At 35.6% G+C, this 23,083-nt stretch overlaps 4 protein-coding genes across 4 annotated transcripts; all 4 read left to right on the forward strand.

Annotated features, from left to right (window-relative positions):
• The first annotated feature begins 454 nt into the window (after nt 1-454).
• On the forward strand, nt 455-4,556 carry LOC116005118 (60S ribosomal protein L5-like). The gene is made up of 9 exons (XM_031245363.1): nt 455-591; nt 1,372-1,441; nt 1,523-1,614; nt 1,890-2,016; nt 2,105-2,184; nt 2,272-2,388; nt 3,232-3,366; nt 3,558-3,727; nt 4,186-4,556. Exons 1-9 carry the CDS (start codon nt 589-591, stop codon nt 4,304-4,306), a joined length of 915 nt encoding a protein of 304 aa, XP_031101223.1. The 5' UTR covers nt 455-588; the 3' UTR covers nt 4,307-4,556.
• A 1,373-nt stretch (nt 4,557-5,929) lies between these two features.
• LOC116003662 (mediator of RNA polymerase II transcription subunit 19a-like) lies at nt 5,930-11,996 on the forward strand. Its single transcript, XM_031243565.1, has 7 exons — nt 5,930-6,210; nt 6,921-7,080; nt 7,390-7,679; nt 7,885-8,124; nt 8,751-8,807; nt 9,015-9,163; nt 11,533-11,996. Exons 2-6 carry the CDS (start codon nt 7,050-7,052, stop codon nt 9,063-9,065), a joined length of 669 nt encoding a protein of 222 aa, XP_031099425.1. The 5' UTR covers nt 5,930-6,210; nt 6,921-7,049; the 3' UTR covers nt 9,066-9,163; nt 11,533-11,996.
• Nucleotides 9,525-11,996, forward strand: LOC116003663 (mediator of RNA polymerase II transcription subunit 19a-like). Its single transcript, XM_031243566.1, has 4 exons — nt 9,525-9,758; nt 10,385-10,441; nt 10,649-10,797; nt 11,538-11,996. Exons 1-3 carry the CDS (start codon nt 9,540-9,542, stop codon nt 10,697-10,699), a joined length of 327 nt encoding a protein of 108 aa, XP_031099426.1. The 5' UTR covers nt 9,525-9,539; the 3' UTR covers nt 10,700-10,797; nt 11,538-11,996.
• Nucleotides 11,997-18,895: 6,899 nt separating this feature from the next.
• Nucleotides 18,896-22,831, forward strand: LOC116003661 (formin-like protein 1). The gene is made up of 4 exons (XM_031243564.1): nt 18,896-20,757; nt 20,847-21,052; nt 21,293-21,537; nt 21,624-22,831. Exons 1-4 carry the CDS (start codon nt 19,043-19,045, stop codon nt 22,422-22,424), a joined length of 2,967 nt encoding a protein of 988 aa, XP_031099424.1. The 5' UTR covers nt 18,896-19,042; the 3' UTR covers nt 22,425-22,831.
• Nucleotides 22,832-23,083: the final 252 nt, after the last annotated feature.

Here is a 23,083-nt window from a genome sequence, read left to right on the forward strand (position 1 = left end):
GTTATGCCATGGATCCGATTCCACATTGCAAGGTGAACTCTGTGTCTATGTTCACAATTTCATAATTCCATGTTCACAATTTCATAATTCATGTTCACAATTTCATAGCTCCACGTTCACAATTTTATAACTCTATATTCAACACTATCAAAATTTTATGTTCAACAGTATAACACAATTTTTGAATTTATATAACAAAATTGAGAATTTAGAGTTCAAAAGTTATAAATATTAAGTAATATAATTTTGTATAACGAGATCTAAAATTATAAATATGGAGTTTTAAATTTGTGAACATAGACCAAGGTCCACATTGCAAGGTAGACCCGGGTCCATAGCATAATTTTCCTATCTATTTAAACTGGGCCGGTATGTAATCCAATAGGCTGGGAAGTCCAGATATTCGAGCCCGTCAAATAGAGAGCTGATGTTAAACTCAATCGTGACCGTAGATTTAATGGCCATTGAAACACTAGGGTTTAGTAGCTATTTGAGCTCCCATCGCAGCTCTTCTCACTCTCCTTTTTATCCCTCTTCTACTTCCCTCCCGACAACCACTCGGCGGCGGAGTCTATCGGAGCTCTAACAATGGTTAGATTTACACTGCTTATTTCCTTTTTTCATTTTGCGGTTCCTGTAAATGTTATTGTAGTGTGTTATTGACGTTGATTCAATGTATGATTGTTGAGAAGTTGAATAACAAAGGATAAAAAACAATTGGTTTTAAGAGTTATTAGTATCATTTTGTAATCTGAATTCGTGAAATTTCTATAGGCTCAAACTTTCATTCTGTTGTTAATATTGAGCTTGTTTTTGCTTGCATATAACTTCTTACATGATATAATATTTGATTGATTGAACTTGTTATCCCAACCTTCTTTAGCTGATGTGTTGATAGCTTAAGCTGTGAAGTAGTGTTTAATTGATAAGTTGATAAATTTTGTTGTAGATTTCTATGTTACTGGTGGTTTTTCTGATGATAAATTTATATATCAGGCTCTAATGCTCTATACGTGATGTTAATTGAGCAAATATGCGTACTTAGGACCTTCAATTTATTTGTGATTTTAAATATCAACTTTGTTTCTTAGTTGAATCCATATCATCTGTTTAAATGTAAGAGAATCTTAGTTAGCATTCAGCAAAACCTTAAATATATGTTTCAGATTTTGGTTTTATGTTATTTTTTGTTGAGGTGGATTTTATTTATTTATGAAGCTCTACTTACCCAGAGCATTTTTGACATCTAGTGTAGGAATTTTTACACTTCATATGTGAGGAAATTTCAGATAATTTTTTGCATTACATTTAGTCTAGGCATGTAGCACGCTTATATGTATGTCATGTGCTCAACATTGTTGAACTTCACAGGCCTTCATCAAAGTCCAGAAGACAAGAGCTTACTTCAAGCGATTCCAGGTCAAGTTCAAGAGAAGAAGAGGTACAATTTGATCTTGTTAATGCTGTTCATCTTCTTCCATGATTATTTTTTCAAATCACTCATGTTTTTGTTCTTGTGCAGAGGGCAAGACCGACTATCGTGCTAGGAATAGGCTGATCAATCAGGACAAGAACAAGTACAACACTCCGAAATACAGATTTGTTGTCCGATTTGTATCCCAATGCAATTTTTGTTTTATTTATGTAACATCGTTAACATCCATTGAGTGTCTCTTTTTACTTTACCATTTTTTGTTTGTGCTATTGCTTTTTCTATATTGAATGGTTTTCTTGTGTGTATCCACACATTTCTTAAATATTTTTCTAACTTTTTTATTTACATTTCTCTTGCTTTATGTGGGGTGGCTTACTGGTTAGTGTGGTAATGCGAGACTTCGGGAATAATTGTGCTGCGTTTTACATTCTTAATTACCTTAACCCGTACATAGACCAACAAGGATATAATTGCACAAATTGTATCTGCGAGTATTGCCGGTGACATGATTCTTGCTTCTGCTTATGCCCATGAACTGCCTCGTTATGGCCTTGAGGTTGGCCTCACAAATTATGCTGCAGGTAACTGTGGCAGCCTTTTTGTAAATGTTTTACGTTTTTCCTTTAATTTTCAAATGTTCGGTTCTAATCTTTGTACTTGTGAATGTAGCTTACTGCACTGGACTTCTCTTGGCTCGGCGACTTCTCCAAAAGCTTGAAATGGCTGAAGAGTATGAAGGAAATGTTGAGGTGAATTGTTAATTGCATGCCTGGATTGCTCCTGAGTAATTTTCTGTTTTTTTTTAATGTTGAAATTTTAACTATTATTCTGTATAGGCCACTGGAGAGGATTATTCTGTTGAACCTGGTGAAAGCAGGATGCCTTTCCGTGCTCTTTTGGATGTTGGTCTAATTCGAACTACCACTGGGAATCGTGTTTTTGGTGCTCTTAAGGTAATATATTTGTCTCTTAAAACCATGCTTTTAATGTCCTGTTTACATTTAGCATGCACTCCTTTTGTCCCATTTTTTGTGTCTGGTTCGATTAACAGGTTTAACTGAAGTTATTTTTAATTCAATTTTTCATAATATTAAGTTTAGTATTAGTATACAAAATTTATATATTTAGAAATTACACTAAAAGTACTATTGAATACAAAAAATTAAATTTAAAAATAAGTAAAAAATACTAAAGAAAATAAACAAAGAAAGAAGTGTTGGTTTGACCAATGAATAGTAAGTAGGACAGATGAAATGGGATGGAGGGAGTATAACTTGGGTTTCACCATAACTTGTTCAATGAAAAGTACTATTGAATACAAAAAATTAAATTTAAAAATAAGTAAAAGTACTATTGAATACAAAAAATTAAATTTAAAAATAAGTAAAAAATACTAAAGAAAATAAACAAAGAAAGAAGTGTTAAGTAAAAAATACTAAAGAAAATAAACAAAGAAAGAAGTGTTGGTTTGACCAATGAATAGTAAGTAGGACAGATGAAATGGGATGGAGGGAGTATATCTTGGGTTTCACCATAACTTGTTCAATGGCTCCCTTTTTTTACCGCCACTTTTGTACTCTACCTGGAAATCTTATATTAGCTTTTGTAGAGCATTTTTTTAATGCGGTATACAATGTCTTTTTGTTTTCCTTGTGCCTTGTGAATGGATTAATTTGTAGTTTAGTGTAAGTACTGATTCTGAATCAGTGACTTTGATGGTTTCAAAGTCGGGATTTATGTTATTGGATTTATATTTAGTGTAATGTGGTGGATGTTTAATACTCTATTTATTTCAGGGCGCACTAGATGGTGGAATTGACATTCCTCACAGTGACAAGAGGTTTGCTGGATTCAGCAAGGATTCCAAACAACTTGATGCTGAGGTTCACCGCAAGTACATCTATGGAGGCCATGTTGCTGCATACATGAGGGTGAGTTGAAATATAATTTTATCCGATGAGCGCCTAGCGATTTTTTCAGTTATAGCTTATAAGATCTTTCTTGGATCAGTTATGGTTAGCATTTTAAGCTGAGAAATTCATTGTTTATCTAAGGCATGTAGTTGCTTTTATTAGCATTTCAACCTTCTTCAGTGTTTCTCTTTTCATTTTTGGGCATGCAGAATCTGATTGAAGATGAGCCTGAAAAGTACCAGTCTGTATTTAGTGCATACATCAAAAAGGGTATTGATGCCGATAACCTTGAGCAGTTGTACAAAAAGGTTCATGCGGCTATCCGTGCTGATCCCAGCTCAAAGAAATCCGAGAAGCAGCCTCCTAAGGAACACAAGAGGTCTGTCATTCTTTTTCTGTTATCTAATTTTCCCGGCGATTTATATCGTGGACCCTGGTCCACAGTGCACTATTGACCCTGGTCCAATATATAGAATTTTACTTCATAAAGTACAGAATTCATGCTCATAATGCACATTATTATATAGCTGAGGACACAAACATTTAACATAATACACAAAATTCATGTTCATTATATCGTGTTTATGTGTGTGTATTATGAACATAAATTTTGTGCATTATGAACATGAGTTTTGTATCTTATGAAGTCAAATTCTGTGTATTAATCTAGGGTCCACGATATAACTATTGAATTTTCCCAAACGAGCAATTGTTGATTACATATATGGACCCTAGTCCACGATATAACGATTGAGTTTTCCCAAACAAGCAATTGTTGATTACATATGGTTATAACGAGAGTGGTTATTCACATGTTCATTGGTTTACTTGATGCAGGTACAACCTTAAGAAGCTAACTTATGAAGAGAGGAGAGCTCGTTTGATCGAGAGACTGAATGCCCTAAATGCTGCTGCTGGAAGAGATGACGACGATGATGATGAGGATGACGATGAGTGAACAACATACCCAAAATCATGAAACCATAGTTGCATCTTAATTTCTGAGTATTTTCACCTGCGTATGTTACAATCTACCCCGAATGTAGTCTTTTATGGAGATTTATTAGTTTATGAGGAAGGTGTTGAGTTTTTACCGACATGATGTTTCATCTTGACATTGCTAGTACAATGATTTTCAATGATCTTGATTTATTTTGAACTAAATAGAACCCTTCGATTTTATTCTCATGAATCGTAAGTTTCTAATATGTAGTCATGAGTATTTGCCAGTCTTGCATTTAATCATTTGATGTATTTATCCTAGTTTTCAATCGACGATGGTAGTAACGGGTTTAACTTCGATTTTTCTGCGTTAAAATTTTCTGTAATCTAATTTGGAATATCATTATGGAACAATACACACTGTATGTTTTTTTTGAGTACTACTGACTCTGTTCCTATGTAGTATCTGTTTATAACTACTTTCTCAACCTACTAAAGTACGAATTAATAATTGTCTTCATTGAGATTCAAACTCACTCCTATTATATGTGGGAGTGTAAATCGAGACACCGAGTACCACTAGATCACAAGACCACAAGGTCTTTAGCAACAGTACCCCTTGATGGGAAAGTATCAAACAATCTCTCTACAACAAAAGTTGCTTTGTCAAGGAAAATTCCTTTAATTCCCCAATTGAGTACTATATAGTATCTACCAAAACATGGATAAAGTGGTGAGACAGAGGTTTCGTACGATGCCTTGAAACATATAGGAGTATGTCTTTTGCCTACTTCTATAGTTCTATAAGTTCTCTCCATATCCTTTTGAATTTTGACGGAACCTCAAGCTAAAATGACCAAAAACACCCTCATTTTCCCTCCATGCGAGGGGCAATTCAAGTAAATAAAATATACATGACAAGCCATGATATCATCACTAAAATAATAATAAAAAAAATATTTGACGGACAAAGACACAAGATAGTGTCGAGAATTACATCTAATATGATGAGATCCTTGTAAATGTTAGACACTAAAATTCTTTCACAACTATTGATTTATCGTAATTTATGCTTCAACTATTTTGTTGAGCGGGACCCACACTATATCGAGTTGGGGTGCGGGTGCTCTAGCCATGATATCATCACTAAAATAATAATTAAAACAAAATATTTGACGGACAAAAACACAAGATAGTGCGGGGAATTACATCTAATATGATGAGATCCTTGTAAATATTAGGCACTAGAGTTCTTCCACCGCCATTGATTCATCGTAATTTATGCTTCTACTATCTTGTTGAGCGGAACCCACACTATTCTATCGAGTTGAGGTGCGGGTGCTCTAACTATGATATCATCATTAAAATACTGTAATAATTAAAAGAAATGACGGACAAAGATACATGATAGTGTCGAGAATTACATCTAATATGATGAGATTCTTGTAAATATTAGGCACTAAAATTCTTTCATCGCCATTGATTTATCGTAATTTATGCTTTTACTATCTTATTGAGCGAGACCCACACTATTCTATCGAATTGGGATGCGGTGCTATGGAGCTAGGGAAGGAAAAAAGAAAAAAGAAATGATATTTAATTTAATTTCCCTTAAAATAGAGTAGTGGCGTTAAAGCGGTCCCTTTTCTTCCTTCTTTCATTCTGGTCGGAGCGAATAGTCTTTCAACTCTCTGGAACACGGGAATTAGGGTTTATTCACGGCGTGAAGACACACATTCTCAACCGCGTAAGGTCGCCGGAGTTTTTTCGAATTCTCCTCCGCACTTGATTCGCTGCTTCGAGAACGTATTCAATTGGATTGGAGCGACACCGGAGCGGGCGGGAGGGAGGGAGGGAGGGAGAGGAATTCCGTGTTTCGCGGAGGCGAATTGTCCCCGGCGGATCTCTCACTGCAATCGAGTAAGCTCGTTTTTGTTTAGTGATTTGGATATCTCTGTGTTTCTGTCTCCACTTCGGGAGTTGTTTGCTGTTCTGAATTTCGAGATCAAGCAGTTTCGAGGACCGAGTAATGTGTGGAAAATGTGGAATGAACGGAGGTTTTGTGATTTGGTTGTGAATATGGTTAGCTCGAGGATTTTGCTCATGGAATTAGAGTAGTTTACGTGTAAAATGAAAATCGTCTGCTTTTAGTATACTGGATATTCAAAGGCCAGAAACTGCTCCTTAGGTTTGAACGTAGATTCTTCACCTAAAAAATTCAATTTTTGATACGCATTCCAAACTAATTTTTAGAATCTAATTAGTGGATCATTCGGTTGATTTGGCTATTCAGGCTTGTGCTTTTGTAATCCTTTTACCCAGAATGCTCTTCTCTATACCAATTTCTGACATTATTTTGGTAAAGATTGTGGTTTTTAAGTAACACAGACATGATTTTTATACTAGCTGCAATGCGGCATCACATGATGCCACAATAACTTCTAGAGTAGTTATTGTAATTATGACATGTCTGTTGATACATGCCTATATTTCAGCAAAGAGGTGATTTTCTTTGCCCCAAAAGGAAAAGGAAGCCTCTTAAATAACTCTTATGGTACTTTGTCTTGAATTGTGAAGTCACTTGTTAATGAAGCATTATTTTAATTTTTTTGTTTTGATTTTGATTTTAGATGGTGTTGTGTTCTTCCACTACATCCTGAGACTGATATCATTGCTTGGATAAACTCCACTTTTTCTGTTTGTATCGATCAATCCAATACCTGGCAATTGTGTTCTGCTGACATATTTGATGCAAATAGATGGATCCAGAAAACAGAAAGTTTGGAAGAGGTAAGTTGTTAAAACTTTTTTGTTTTTTTTCATAGTTTAGAGTTTATTTCATTTTGTTGTGAAATGAGTTTTGTGGGGCTGCAAGACTTTTTTCTTTTTCATAGTTTTGATTTCATTATGATATTAGTGTTGCAAGGCTTCCTTCATGCAGAAATGAGGTTTAAAGTATATTAACTGCATTTCAATTGGAGCTTCCTGTGGAATACTCTTTGAAACTGAGCTATTCCATCTTCTGCTTGTTTATAATATTCTGCTTTTTAGAGCCTTTAGTTTGATACCTGAAGTCAACTTGGTTCTGTGAAATATCAGGTCCCAGAGAACTTACAGGTGCTGTTGATCTTATTAGTCAGTTCAAGTTGTTGCCTCATCATGAGTATTTCTGCAAGAGGCAACTTCCACTATCAATTTCAGATACACACTATCTGCACAACGTGGTTGGAGACACAGAAATTAGGAAAGGCGAAGGAATGCAATTGGATCAGCTTATTGAGGATGCTTCCTTTTCAAGAGAGATGAATGCATCAATAAAGCCATTTGATCTAGATGTTCTGGGAGAAGCTTTTCAACTGAGGGAAACATCTCCAATTGATCTGCCCTCTGTAAGAATTTGGCTGATGTGTTTTTGTGATAGTTCTTTTGGAAATAATGTTCCCCTCTTCCTTCTTAGATTTGCTGTGGTTCTATCAACCTGTCTGCTTTGACATTGTATCATTTGTGTGTGTCATTAAAGATTTACTGATTATCTTTGGTTTTGGTTTTTAGTCTGAAAAGGGTATTCCAACTATGGTGGGGAAATCTTTTTAGTCTGAAAAGGGTATTCCAACTATGGTGGGGAAATCTAAGAGTGAGTCCAAAGACAAGGAGAAGAAGCATAAAAAGCACAAGGACAAGGACAAAGATAAGGACAAGGATAAAGATAAAGAACATAAGAAGCATAAACATCGTCACAAGGATCGAAGTAAAGACAAGGATAAAGATAAAAAGAAAGATAAAAGTGGCCATCATGATTCTGGTGCCGAGCATTCAAAGAAGCATCATGAGAAGGTCTGATAAAATATTCTAATTTCATCTTCTTTTCCTTGAAAAAGTAACCAAATTTTAAATGCTCTAGATGCCATGTGGGTAAGCATGTTGCTTTGTTTTAATTCTGGAGAATTATATCCACTGGTATTGAAAAAAAATTATTTTATGCTATCAACTTGTGATACTGTCAAAAGAAAAAATGCATATAAGGATAAAAATTTTGATTTCCTTGGTGACATTTTGCTCCACTTGACTTCTAATGCAATTCATTATGGGTTATCTTTTTTGGTGTAAGTTTAGGAATTCCATCTGAAGATGATTTATGGATATTAACTTTAGCTTCTTTAAGATATTTCAGTCTCTTGAATTAGATGAATTTTACTACTGCTTGGTATGTTTTAAAATTATTTACAGTCAATGTTATTAGGATATTATATTATTTACCTACTTCAAGCTACACATGGTTGAGTAGAACTTTCCTCTTTGAGTTGATTGTACACTCTGTGGCTTGAAATATCTCACTATAGTGGTTGAGAGGTACTGAGCTCACTACAGCCCAGAAAGGAAGCTATCTTCAAAGTTTTAGTTGAAGTTGTGTTTCTCTTTAATTGATTCAATAGCTGATATATATTTTTTAATTCCTCCAGAAAAGGAAGCATGATGGAGAGGAAGATATCAATGATCACAAGCACAAGAAAAGCAAGGTAACCTGGACAAGAATAAATTCTTTTAGTTTTTGTACCTTATTGTTATCCTAATATCCTGAATTTTGTATCGTGAGCTTATGCAGATAGTTTTTTTATACTTCCATGCTCTACTTTTTATTTATTTATTGGAGTATTTTTTATTTTTATTTTTTTTTAATTTTAAAAACTAATTATGTTGTCCTATTATGCACTGACTTGCTGCAGCACAAGAGCTCAAAAATTGATGAAATGGGTGCAATAAAGGTAGCAGGCTAACAAGCAGCATGACTGGTGTCCATTGTTTTTTGTCCTCAGATTTAGCAGTTGAGAATTTGAAGGGAACCTTCTACTAACTATTATGAAATTTTTCTGAGGTATGCAATTGCCTGCCTGTTGATTCCCACTAATTGAAGTTTCCATGTGTGTTCTTTACAATTGCATGCCTGATGACAAATAGCTTTGAGGGAATTGGGTTGAGTAGTCAGATGAATATTAGTGTTAATTCTTTTTCTAGTCTTTCTTTTACTGAAATACATGAAGGTAAAACATCCAAAAGTTAATTTTAAAAGGACCAAACTTTTGTCCAACATTAAACAAAGAAAAAGAAAGCTACATCTCTGGTCCAAGATTGATGCCTTGTCTTGTTGTACCTATATGGGGTTTTCACCTTCAGAGTTCCCATAGTCATGCCCTTTTTTTTTCTTCTTTTTTTTTTTTTTTTTTTTTNAGTCTGAAAAGGGTATTCCAACTATGGTGGGGAAATCTAAGAGTGAGTCCAAAGACAAGGAGAAGAAGCATAAAAAGCACAAGGACAAGGACAAAGATAAGGACAAGGATAAAGATAAAGAACATAAGAAGCATAAACATCGTCACAAGGATCGAAGTAAAGACAAGGATAAAGATAAAAAGAAAGATAAAAGTGGCCATCATGATTCTGGTGCCGAGCATTCAAAGAAGCATCATGAGAAGGTCTGATAAAATATTCTAATTTCATCTTCTTTTCCTTGAAAAAGTAACCAAATTTTAAATGCTCTAGATGCCATGTGGGTAAGCATGTTGCTTTGTTTTAATTCTGGAGAATTATATCCACTGGTATTGAAAAAAAATTATTTTATGCTATCAACTTGTGATACTGTCAAAAGAAAAAATGCATATAAGGATAAAAATTTTGATTTCCTTGGTGACATTTTGCTCCACTTGACTTCTAATGCAATTCATTATGGGTTATCTTTTTTGGTGTAAGTTTAGGAATTCCATCTGAAGATGATTTATGGATATTAACTTTAGCTTCTTTAAGATATTTCAGTCTCTTGAATTAGATGAATTTTACTACTGCTTGGTATGTTTTAAAATTATTTACAGTCAATGTTATTAGGATATTATATTATTTACCTACTTCAAGCTACACATGGTTGAGTAGAACTTTCCTCTTTGAGTTGATTGTACACTCTGTGGCTTGAAATATCTCACTATAGTGGTTGAGAGGTACTGAGCTCACTACAGCCCAGAAAGGAAGCTATCTTCAAAGTTTTAGTTGAAGTTGTGTTTCTCTTTAATTGATTCAATAGCTGATATATATTTTTTAATTCCTCCAGAAAAGGAAGCATGATGGAGAGGAAGATATCAATGATCACAAGCACAAGAAAAGCAAGGTAACCTGGACAAGAATAAATTCTTTTAGTTTTTGTACCTTATTGTTATCCTAATATCCTGAATTTTGTATCGTGAGCTTATGCAGATAGTTTTTTTATACTTCCATGCTCTACTTTTTATTTATTTATTGGAGTATTTTTTATTTTTATTTTTTTTTAATTTTAAAAACTAATTATGTTGTCCTATTATGCACTGACTTGCTGCAGCACAAGAGCTCAAAAATTGATGAAATGGGTGCAATAAAGGTAGCAGGCTAACAAGCAGCATGACTGGTGTCCATTGTTTTTTGTCCTCAGATTTAGCAGTTGAGAATTTGAAGGGAACCTTCTACTAACTATTATGAAATTTTTCTGAGGTATGCAATTGCCTGCCTGTTGATTCCCACTAATTGAAGTTTCCATGTGTGTTCTTTACAATTGCATGCCTGATGACAAATAGCTTTGAGGGAATTGGGTTGAGTAGTCAGATGAATATTAGTGTTAATTCTTTTTCTAGTCTTTCTTTTACTGAAATACATGAAGGTAAAACATCCAAAAGTTAATTTTAAAAGGACCAAACTTTTGTCCAACATTAAACAAAGAAAAAGAAAGCTACATCTCTGGTCCAAGATTGATGCCTTGTCTTGTTGTACCTATATGGGGTTTTCACCTTCAGAGTTCCCATAGTCATGCCCTTTTTTTTTCTTTTTTTTTTTTTTTTTTTTTTTTGTAATTGCAATGCCTTTAGTGTATGATCATGGAATTCTACTCTGATTATTAGATATGCACATAAAGGGAAAGATACAAATTATATCCTCAAAGTATATAATTTTAGCAATTCAACATCAATATGTGCTTACTACTTTTCAAAGTCACATTCCAGATTATTGCGTGACACTTGTCTTGAAACTATGTCAAGCCTGCCTATTTCTTGCTTGCTATCTTTCTGACTTGGGGGGGATTCTTTTGTGTGGATAGTTTTTGTCAGCTGCAACTTTTTGAAATGAATTCTTACTTATAAGGCATGTGTTTGTGCTGCAAATTCCCTTTGCTCAGCACGTCACTGCACTGACCTGTTCTTTTTACACATGCATTATCTTTTTTCCATGCAGAATAGTGTACGGGCTAATGAAAGATTTCTGATAACATGAACTGTCCTGTTGAAGTAGATTAACGGAGTAGCAACCTGTGCAAACAAACCATGCATCACGGAATATGATCCCTTCATATGGCACTCGTGACAGATTGTTTTTCATGATGCTGTTATCCTCCTCGCTTAATCTAATCTAAATCTGAAGGCTTACTATTAGGCGAACCAGTTGGAGCTATTGGGTAGAAGGCAGAGGATGAGATGACTGCCATTTATTATTTTCCATTAAGCTTGGGGATCTGGTTTCTGATCTTCAATTTGTAGATATTTGTTAGGTTTCTCTTTCATTTTTGGGGTGGGGGATTTGTTTCTAGTATGGGTTCTCTCATGTACTCCTATAGGACTCTCTGATTGTTGCAACAGATGTTCTTGTTGTACATACTTCTAGAAAGAAATCAAAATGAAGTCATTGTTTCTGATGCCAAATCTTGGAGAATATTCTGCTTGGAGCTTTATTGAGCCCAAATCTTAGTGTGTATGAACATTGCAAATTAAATTGTGGGTCAGGTTCACCATGCGTATTATAGATTGGGTTCAAATTATGTATTTATTGTTAACATATTATGTATTTTTAATTTATTTACCTGTAATATTATAAACTTGTTACATAATCTGTTAATTTATTTACCTGTAATATTATAAACTTGTTGGTACATAATCTGTTAACGGAACATACATAGTATGCTAGCATATTATAAGGACTCAAAATGTGCATTAACTATATAATATCTTAACTATACTATGATAAGGACTCAAAATGTGCATGATCTATAACATAATTGGGGATGGGAGATGCTCGACTTTTTGCTCTAACATAATTGGGACTTGCAGGTGCTTGAGACCCCACATGTTCATCTTCAAAGGATCCTTGAGAATGATTGACTCCACGTTTCTATGCTAAAGGCAATTTGTAGCCATAGTTATACCATGGATCTGGTCCATCTTGCAAGATGGATTAAGGTGAATTTATCACAATTTACTTATTAAATGTTTATAATTCAAATTGTGATTATTAAATATGTAAATTGTGAACATTCAGTATGTAAATTGTGCATTTTAGATCCGAGTATGAATAATTTGTCAAGTTGTAGGGATGGTCAAAAACAACAACAAAAAAAAAAAAATTGAAGAAAAAAAGGATTCCCTCTTTCTTCAACTATTCACCACCTACCCAAAAACTACTCTCCCAAAGGAAACCATCCAACTATCCAATCCTCTTCCTTTAGGACATCACCCCAAGGAAGCTCTATTATACAAAACTCAATCATGTACATGTACAACTATATCAATACATCGAAACATTCGATATGATTTGCACTTGACATAAAAACACGTCTACTTACTTATTTTTATTTTCGATGAATTGTGCCAAAATGGTGGTCCAAGTAGGGTTTCACCCCAATGACTTGACACCGGAGGAGGAAGGCAAGAAACATGTAATGGGAATTAGGGACCAATTGTCCCGAGCCAATTTCATAATGGTTGAGTACCCTTAACACGAAGGGGTGGATGGGAAAACGAAAGCCTATACTACAATTAAGTAAATGAGGTGAATGTCAAAAAATCGGGTCTCGGAGGTGCCGTGATGTTGCCACCCGAGGGAGGCATGAGGACATCTACATCAGGTCCCACGAGAGCCCTAACAAGAGTGAGATCAGATTCGGTGGTGTCGGCATGAGTAGAGAGGGGAATATATATGTTATTCAAGCTCGGTGATGTAGTTGATTTAGAGTTTTGCTAAGAAGTGTTGTTACCAAGATTTTTAATTTAATTTTTCATTTTGGGCATGCGTATAGTATTAAAATATGATATGGTCACCTAATTCTGATTATTTCTACTGAATAATGAACAAATACAAATATACAATGTTAATATTTATGGTTTGATCTAAGTAGGTGTTGTGTCAGTGCAGTGTTGGATAGTAATCCTGACACAATGCAAATATTATTGCAAATGGTGTAGGTTGTTATAGGGTAATAATAAGTGGAGTCTATATTGGTCAACAAAGTTGCTATTTTTTTATTATAATGTCCACAATATTATGATCATGACTGTCATGATTCACCCCCATTTTGTTAAATGTTTTTTTACACCAAAAGGGGTTTTGGTACCCATCACTTCACACCAGGGCTCACATACACAAGATAAGAAAACGTGTAGTGTACATAAAAGGATAGAGTAAATGTTGGATTGCCCAAAAGAGTGATGAATATTTTAGACATAATTTTCATACTTGAAGATCACATGTTTAGTTCTATCGATGTATTTTTAGTCAAGTTTGTCTCGCATGTTCATTCTAATGTGATTTACTGATTCTGTGTGGTTTACATGTCATGCATTATGATAGAGTGTGTTTACTCAGTGCACACCATCAGATAGTGACTGCAAATTTTCAACTACTATTACACTGAAATTGAAGTGAGATTTATTTAGTGCATACTTTCTGATAGTGGCTCGGGATTTCTAACCACTTGAAAGTTGAAACAATGGTAAAAATTTTAAGATTTGTGGTAAGATTTGTTTTCTTTTCAGAATTAATGTATTTTTTGACCACTTTTAATGAGTAGTTGCCTAGTTGGAAATTTCAATAACTTGAAATGGTGATGAAAATGTTGAAAATTTTGTCAATCTCTGTATTTGTATATTGGTAAGAAAAGAAAAATACTTCTATCTATCTCATTTTATCTGTCTTACCTACTATTCATTAGTCAAACAAACTCTCTCAACTTTGTTTATTTACTTTATTATTATTTTTTACTTATTTTTAAATTTAATTTTTTGTGTTTAATAGTCCTTTTTGTGTAATTTCTAAATATATAAATTTTGTATACTAATACATACTAAACTTAATATTATAAAAAATTAAAGTAAAAATAACTTCAATAAATCTCCTTAATTGAATTAGACAAATAAAATAGAACTGAGCGAGTAATTGATAATTAATGTTATTTACTTTACACTTTTCATTTTTCATGCATGGAAGAGGATAAAATAAGAAAGAGAGAGAGAGAAAAGAGCACAAAAAAGAAGAGAATAAGAAGAAAAGGGAAGAAATAGGCGTTGGCCAAAAGCTGCAACGACGCAACGTAAACTCCTCGAATAGACATCATTATACGCATCATCGAAATAACAGCTAGCTACCAAAAATGGTGAAAGTGCAGTCTATGTTCATAACTACTTTCTCAAGTTATTGAAGCACAAGAGTTAACATTGCCCCATTGAGGCTCGAACCCACCACCTCCCGTATAAAGGGAAGGGTTTGATGCCACTGGACTACAAATATATTTTTTGATCAAGCTTATTCTTATAAGATTTATTACATTATATATAGAATTCTACTATTTATATTTTCAAATTTTACTCCATCAAGTTTACTTTATGAGTGGATTTTGATAAAAAAAAAAATTTATGTGGATTCCAATACAGGTGTCTACATCAAGATTTTGTGTGTGAGAGTAAAAGTTGAGAGCAGAAAATGAGGGTACACATAACATTTTCCTTATATATAAAAAGAATTTATCCTGTGTATAGACTCAAATAATGATTGCGATCACTCAAGACTCATTTGTAGGGTAATTTGGGTTTAAATTCATTGTCGATAGAAGTAGGAGTGTCAATTGCGAGTTGGCCTGTCCAATCACAGATTGTAATTTTTGTAGGCCAGTACGCAAAACCTAGACTAGAATTCTTCACCCCTAACTCAAGGATCAATTTCAAACATTAAAAAAAGTACAATATTATTTTTTATATTCTAATGATTTAATCTAAATAATATTAAGTTTTTTCATATTTAGAAATTATTTTAAAAAAATTTTTTTTAGTTGCTTTTATTTTAGTATTATACATATAATATTGTTAGCCCGCGCATTCTATCAACCAGCACGAGTCAACAATTTTAGGCTCTAACAAGCCGCACCGTCAGGGAATTTAGGGCTGACTCGTGCACGAACTTCAACCCACTTTGACACTTCTACATAAAATTGTACAATAATTTAATATTAAATCTCAAAACTAAATCATTCAATTTACATCTTCATTAATTTTTCTTGAAAAGGGTTCGTGAGATCTAGAGACTAAAATATAGTTCGACAAAGTTGGAAACATATGAAAAAGAAAAAAAAAAAGAAAAAGAAAAAGACAAGAAATAGCAGCTAGGTGGAAGGAATGCATGAGAGCATATATACAACTAACGTACGATTCCATCTATGACGTTGTTGGTTGTAGGAATCAAACAATACATTATACATACATACATACATAGATTTGCTCAATTGTCCTCTTTTTGTTTTGGGTGTGGCGGTGCATGGAAGGCGCGTACGAACGGTTTGGAGTGGCGTCGACGCCACCGTACGAGAAACCACTGCTGAATATTCCTCTACGGACCGACCGGAGTGTCGGTGCATGCCACGCCCCATATATTGTTTTTTTTTTGCAAGCAATATATTGTATTGTATTCAAGTCCCCACTTCACACAACCCATCCATATTGCATCTCCATAATCTTCTACGCTCCCCTATGGAAGATTAAAACATTTCAAAAATAAGGGTGGAGTTTGAATTTTGAATCCCCCAATTGATCAGCATTGAAAGTTTGACTGGTTAGAAATTTTAGTAAAAATAATATTTTAAGTGGTTATTTTGATCAATTTTTTAATTTGGATTGGGTTTAAGTGAATTCAGATTTTTTGAATTGGAGTAAGACAAAGAAATTGATATATTATATGTTCAAAATGGATAACGTGTGAATGAGAAATTGATTTTCAAAGTTATATATATTTAATATTAAAATATAAGAGAAGTTTAATGGTATGGTGCTTTGTGATTAAGCTTGTAATTAAACTTAATGAAAATTTTGGTGATCAAATATAATAATAATAAGAAAAATATTCTTTGACATATAAGTATTAAGTAGAAAGACATTTTCATGTGTGTAAAGGTGAGCTAATGTGATCTAGGATATAGTCCAACAAAACTAAGCGTATCGAGTGCACACTTGACAACATTACATATTACTTATTAGCCATGTGTGGACCACAACATGAAAGAGAATACGCCACTTTGATAACTTTAGTTCAATGATTATATCTAATAAATTATTATTATTATGAGTAGACATTAGTATAAACATCATCCCGGCCTTCACATTATATCCATATCCAAATATTGACATTTGTACTATTACTCAACTACTGTAACTACAATATGAATATTTGTACCCTAATTTTATTCGTGTCACAAAACCACAAGGCCATTGGCCATACTTTTATTTGATCAGTGGTAAACTATACTAAAAAAATATTATACGACAATGTACTCAATTAAAATAGTATTAATAAGAATCAAACTCGTTGACAAAATCAGATCACGTATCATCCCTTTCAAATTAAACACACATTCATTTGTTAGGTAGGGAGGAGTTATTGTCCATCATTCCACATGTTGCATATGTTGATATATACATACAATATAGGTTTTGGTGTATGCATGAATTTTTATTTATTTTATTTTTATCAATGATGAGGTATTTATACAATTTGGGAAAGTGAGGGATATGATGCAATAATGGCTGAGGGTAAAAATTGTGAGAACCAACAAGGCACGTGCTTATACGTAATATATTTTGGCAATTTAAGTAGATCAACCAATGCCCTATACTTTCCCTTTTTGGTAAACTAAGTGATGACGACTACAAATTATAATTATATATAATATATACTTAGTAATATATTCTTTAAAAAAAAGATATATTTATGTTTTATTGAAAAAAAAGAATTATATTTTTTCAGAGTTAATTAGAATTAACATGCGAGAAATAAAGGATAATGAATGTATAAATAAGAATAAAGATTGACCGTGAATAATGATGTAGAGCAAATTGTATATTACATAAATGAATTCAATACAATTTATTGACTATTTATACAAGTTCTATAACAGATATCGTTAAAATAATTGGTCTCTAGTCTGTCGCGTGCAGCTGAAGTGCCTAATTGTCTTTGGTTGACCATGAGTTCTATTGCCTCAATGAGTAAGTGCTCCTAGTTGGACTTGAAACTTATACCAATTATTACACCATTAGGTTCCTTTGAATTAGTTTGCTCTTAGGGATCTAATTATACTTATTTTCCATACAAATATATGTAACACAATCAAAGATAAATTGTATTATACAAAGCTAAATCATTCAATCTAATTGTCTATATTTTATCAAAAGTACAGTAAAATAGACAAAATAATTTTGTCCAGGATATATGTCATACTAAGGCGCCATTGACACACTCCAATTTGTGGTGTCAATATGAAAAAATAGATCAATCAATTTTAGGTGAAATCATATGTCCCATATTCGGGCATGGGCTTGCATTTGATGAGCTCTATAATTTTGACACTTTTACAAACAAGCAATTCACATTTGCACCAGAATCAGATAAGGCTCTCTGTGGGAGAGCCGTCGGAAGTACAAAAAAAAAAAAAAAACTCATTTGCAACAATATTTTGTCAAATTATAAAGTCATTCTATATTGACAATTTCTAAATAATAAAAAAATACACAACATAGCCAAAGAACTTGTAGCTTATCAATTATTCACTTCATTGTCTCTCTTTAGATCAAAAAGATGGGTTGAACTTGAATGCTACTCTATCGACGTCTCATATCTTTTTCCTTGAGAATGGTAGTCCCATCTATCATTGTAATGGGCTTGTAGAACCTCATTAGGGGCCACATGGAGATCATTCCAACCATAATGTTGCTGCACAACAATATCAACAACACAATTTTGTTCCTCGTACATATGTTTGATATGATCGTCACCTCTTAGTCTTTACTCATCCAATGTTTACACATATTGACAATGTCACACATAAGTCCTCAGGTTGTGTTCCTCCCCTACCTTAATCCATCGAACCACCTCTATGAAGCCGCTTTGGATCTTAAGCTTGCAATAACTAACTTTTGTGTCGGGACTAATCTAGACCTTTAAGGATTCTCCAAACTTCAACCTCAATTGCAAGAAATGCATATTAGTAGCTCATAAAACCACGTAAACACATAGTTAGTTGCCTAGCCTATCACGACGGGTAGCGCTACACTCGCCCTTTCATTGAATCTTTTTTAATCCCCAAATCAAGTAAGTAATTAACTCTAACAACACATTTCCAAAATCCAATTGTGGCAATAATCATTTAACATATTTATTATGATGCAAATTTTTTAATTTTATAACAAATTTATGTAATATAACAATAATAATAATAATGAAATTACAGTCTGACATCCTACAGACCTACACTTTTTACCTTTTTCACTCGTCTTGGTCACTCTCTGTCCACCATGCATCGTAGCAGACTATATCTCCATTTTCTCTCTCTTCATTCCCTCTCTCTCTCTTCATTGCAGCGTAAATGTGAATGAATCCGCCCCCATAGCTGCACCTCACCTAATTCTTCGTTCTCCTCTAAATCGCCGCTGCAATGCCTCAACTAACCTCCATCCTTCTCCCACTCTTCATCTTTTCTTGCTCTCTTTCCTGCGCCGCCCACAACCGCCGCGTTCTCCACCAACCCTTTCTTCCATTGGATTCCAAGCCGCCATTGCCGGCGCCGCCGTCTCCGCCGCCGACGCCGACTACGCCTTCTACCAGTGACGGCAATGCTCCGTTCTTCCCGTCGTTCCCTCTGCCGCCGCCGCCGCCGTCTCCCAAGGCGTTCGCCTCGTTTCCGGCGAATATCTCGTCCCTCATTGTGCCGCGCCCCCAGCCGGAGAAGCCGGTTTCGTCGAAGCTCGTTGGGACTGCTATCTCGTGCGTGGCCGCGGCGGTTATTTTTATCCTGATCGCCGTCTTGATTCATCGCCGGAAGCGGAGGAGGAATAATTCGAATCGTTCTAATTCTTCCAGTGACTCGAAAACGCATAGATCCGATTACAGTACCCGATTGAGTTACTTCAATAATGGAGGGAGTGGCGGGAATCGCCGCATTCCGAAGCTACCGATGCCGTCTCGACCTAGCTCCGAGTTTCTGTACTTGGGCACTATGGTCAATTCACATGGAGGAATCGAATCGTCGCACAATCCGCAAAACCCTCGTAGCGGCAGTATCTCCACCAGCACGGGAACGTCGCTAAAATTGGAGTCTCCGGAGCTCCGCCCGCTAGCGCCGCTTCACGGTGAGAGCTTTGAGCGCAATTACGGGAATACGGAGCTTGGCTCCGAAGCCGACGAAGAAGATGACGTTTTTTATTCTCCGAAAGGATCGTTGGGAGATAGAGAGAGCTCGATCGGAACTGGATCGGCTTCCAGGAGAGCATTCTCCGCCGTTGAGGTCGAGAATTTCGAACCGTCCGGCCCGTCTTCTTCTTCTTCTTCTTCTTCTTCGGGCTCGGGCTCGCCCAAGAAGTCAGTGTCTCTGAGCATTTCCCCGCCGGTGAGTTTGAGCCCTAACAGGTTAAGGCCCAAATCACCTGAATCGGTTACTATTCTGACTGCTCCTCCACGTCAGCTTCCTCCTCCTCCGCCGCCCCCGCCGGTCTACGTGGCACATTGGGTGTATGCGAGAGAATCTGAGTCACCTTCGCCAGCTAGCTCATCCTCGCCGGAGAGGGCTTCGAGAAGAAGCCTAGATTCGTCTCCTGGAACTTCAGGCATTTGGGATCAGAGCTTAAAATCGCCTCTTCTTAGACTCGGCAACCATTATATGGAGTCTCCAGCGAGAATCACGAGTACACATTTGGAATCTCCTTTGAGAATTACCATCGCCGGTACGGAATCTCCGGATAGAAGCAGCTTTAGTACGGAATCTCCGGTGAGAATCGTCAATTCTGTGCGGCAGAATATCCCAATTTTTGCTCCTCCGCCACCTCCACCGCCGCCCCCGCCTCCTCCTCCAAGTAAACAGTTGGAAACTCCAAAGACTCCTAGCATTATTAAGCCTCAAAAACTAGTATCTGAACCCCCAGCTCTAGTGACTCTAAGGCCCATTGAAATGGAGAGTCCACCATTGATTTCTCCAATGCAGTTGCCTCCTAATTCAGACTGTAATGCACAGAATGTTGAAGGCTGTACTACTGAGAGTGTAGAGAAGAATGAGGAGATGCTGAAACCGAAATTGAAACCATTGCACTGGGATAAAGTTAGAGCAAGTTCAGATCGCGAAACCGTGTGGGATCAACTGAAATCAAGCTCATTTAAGTACGATACTTTGGAACTCCTTTAGATTCCCTGTTTTGCTTAAATTATGTTTATGCTTGGCAATTGATATTGAACTGGATCATTGACAGGGTGAATGAGGAGATGATTGAGACACTCTTTGTTGCAAATGCTCCAAATTCAAATTCAAATCCAAAGGAAACAACCCAACGCCGAGTTCTTCCTTCAGCTAGCCAAGAAAACAGGGTTCTTGATCCAAAGAAGGCACAGAACATTGCAATTTTGTTGAGGGCGCTAAATGTCACCATTGAGGAAGTATGTGAAGCTCTTTTAGAAGGTATGCAATTTGAGTTCTTTGAATTTTCAATTGGTAGATTTTGTTTCTTATGCAAGTCAAATATCTCTTCGACTTGTGTTAATGTGTTATAATTTCATTCATTACCTTCTATATCAAATGGTAAAAGATACGGTGAATATAGACTAATGGATGGAAATGTGTGTGTGATTTCGATGTTACCTTTAGTTTATGTATGATATTTTACTTGAAAGTGATAACAAATAGTGCTCGTTTACTCAGGCAATGTTGATGCCCTTGGGACTGAACTTCTTGAGGGCTTGATGAAAATGGCTCCATCTAAAGAGGATGAGCGTAAGCTTAAAGAATACACAGATGATTCGCCATTCAAACTTGGGCCGGCTGAGAAATTTCTTAAGGCAGTGCTAGACATACCTTTTGCGTTCAAAAGAATAGATGCAATGCTCTACATTTCAAATTTTGACACCGAGATCAACTACCTCAAAAAGTCATTTGAAACTCTTGAGGTAAATATGATTGTATTACACTAGTATTACACTAGTATTGATTTGATGTCCTTGCGGGAATCTAATTGTTGTTTCCTATTTGCAAGGCTGCATGCGAAGAGTTGAGGAGCTGCAGGATGTTCTTAAAGCTTCTGGAGGCCGTTCTGAAGACTGGGAACCGCATGAATATTGGGACAAATCGCGGAGATGCACATGCGTTCAAGCTCGATACTCTCCTCAAGCTCGTTGATGTCAAGGGGGCTGATGGGAAGACAACTCTCTTGCATTTTGTTGTTCAGGAGATAATAAGAAGTGAAGGTGCCCGTCTTGCTACAGCAAACCAAAATGAAAAGACAACTTCAAATGATGATGCAAAGCACCGGAGGCTTGGCCTCCAAGTTGTCTCCAGCCTCAGTTCAGAGCTAAAAAATGTGAAGAAAGCTGCTGCCATGGACTCAGAAGTCCTCCATAGCGATGTCTTAAAGCTCTCTAAAGGGATTTCTAACATTGCAGAGGTTGTACAGTTGAATGAAGCTAAGGTATTGAATGAAAGTAGCACCCACAAGTTTTCCGAATCAATGAACAGGTTTACAAAAACGGCAGAGGAGGAGATTATAAGGCTCCAAGCGCAAGAAAGTGTAGCTATATCTCTAGTCAAGGAAATAACCGAGTACTTCCACGGGAATTCAGCCAAAGAAGAGGCACACCCCTTCAGAATCTTCATGGTGGTGAGGGACTTCCTAGTGATTCTCGATCGTGTGTGTAATGAAGTCGGAATGATAAATGAGAGAACAATAGTGAGTTCAGCACATAAGTTTCCAGTTCCAGTAAATCCCATGCTGCATCCGGTTACTGGTGGAGGATTCCCCGGGAGACTGCAGCTCAGCTCCTCTGATGATAGCTCTTAGCATGAGAAAACCCTAAAAAATTTCCCTTATCCAACTAGGAGCTTGTCTGAGAATGAGCCTGCCAACACACTTTATAGGTACCATTTTTTTTCTTTCTTTTGTATGTATTATAGATATATCATGTAAAAAAGATTTTGGAAATAATTGTCAAGTAGATGTATATACAGCAGATTTTACTTGCAGATTGTATGGAAAAAACAAGGAATCAAATTAGGTTTAAGAGCTAGGATGATAATCTGTTTAGATTTCAGAACATATGCAGGCTGAAGAAGGAATGCAAGATTGAGTCTACTGCACATTATTAGGCATATGCAGTTATAAATTTCAGGTTGATACCCAAATGCTAGTTTCTTCTTCATCTTTACTGATGTATAATAAATGAGTGATACCATTCCATTTAATTGACTCATTATGATGTCCTACCTTCAACAGAAATATTTCGGGATTAGCCATTAAAATGCAAGCTTGGGCCTAAGGAAAAAACTCTGCACGCCTGAGTGAGATTGGCCCGGTTTGATCTATGAACAGATTTACAGATATACTAACTTTTTTTTTTTTTTAGTACTACTGACTCTGTTACAATGTAGTATTTGTTCATCAAATATACTAACTATGCTTGCAATGCTTACACCGTAGATCAGAGTTCACATAGTAAGATG

The sequence above is a fragment of the Ipomoea triloba genome, chromosome 14 (genome assembly GCF_003576645.1).
Source record: "Ipomoea triloba cultivar NCNSP0323 chromosome 14, ASM357664v1".
Lineage (NCBI taxonomy): Eukaryota > Viridiplantae > Streptophyta > Magnoliopsida > Solanales > Convolvulaceae > Ipomoea > Ipomoea triloba.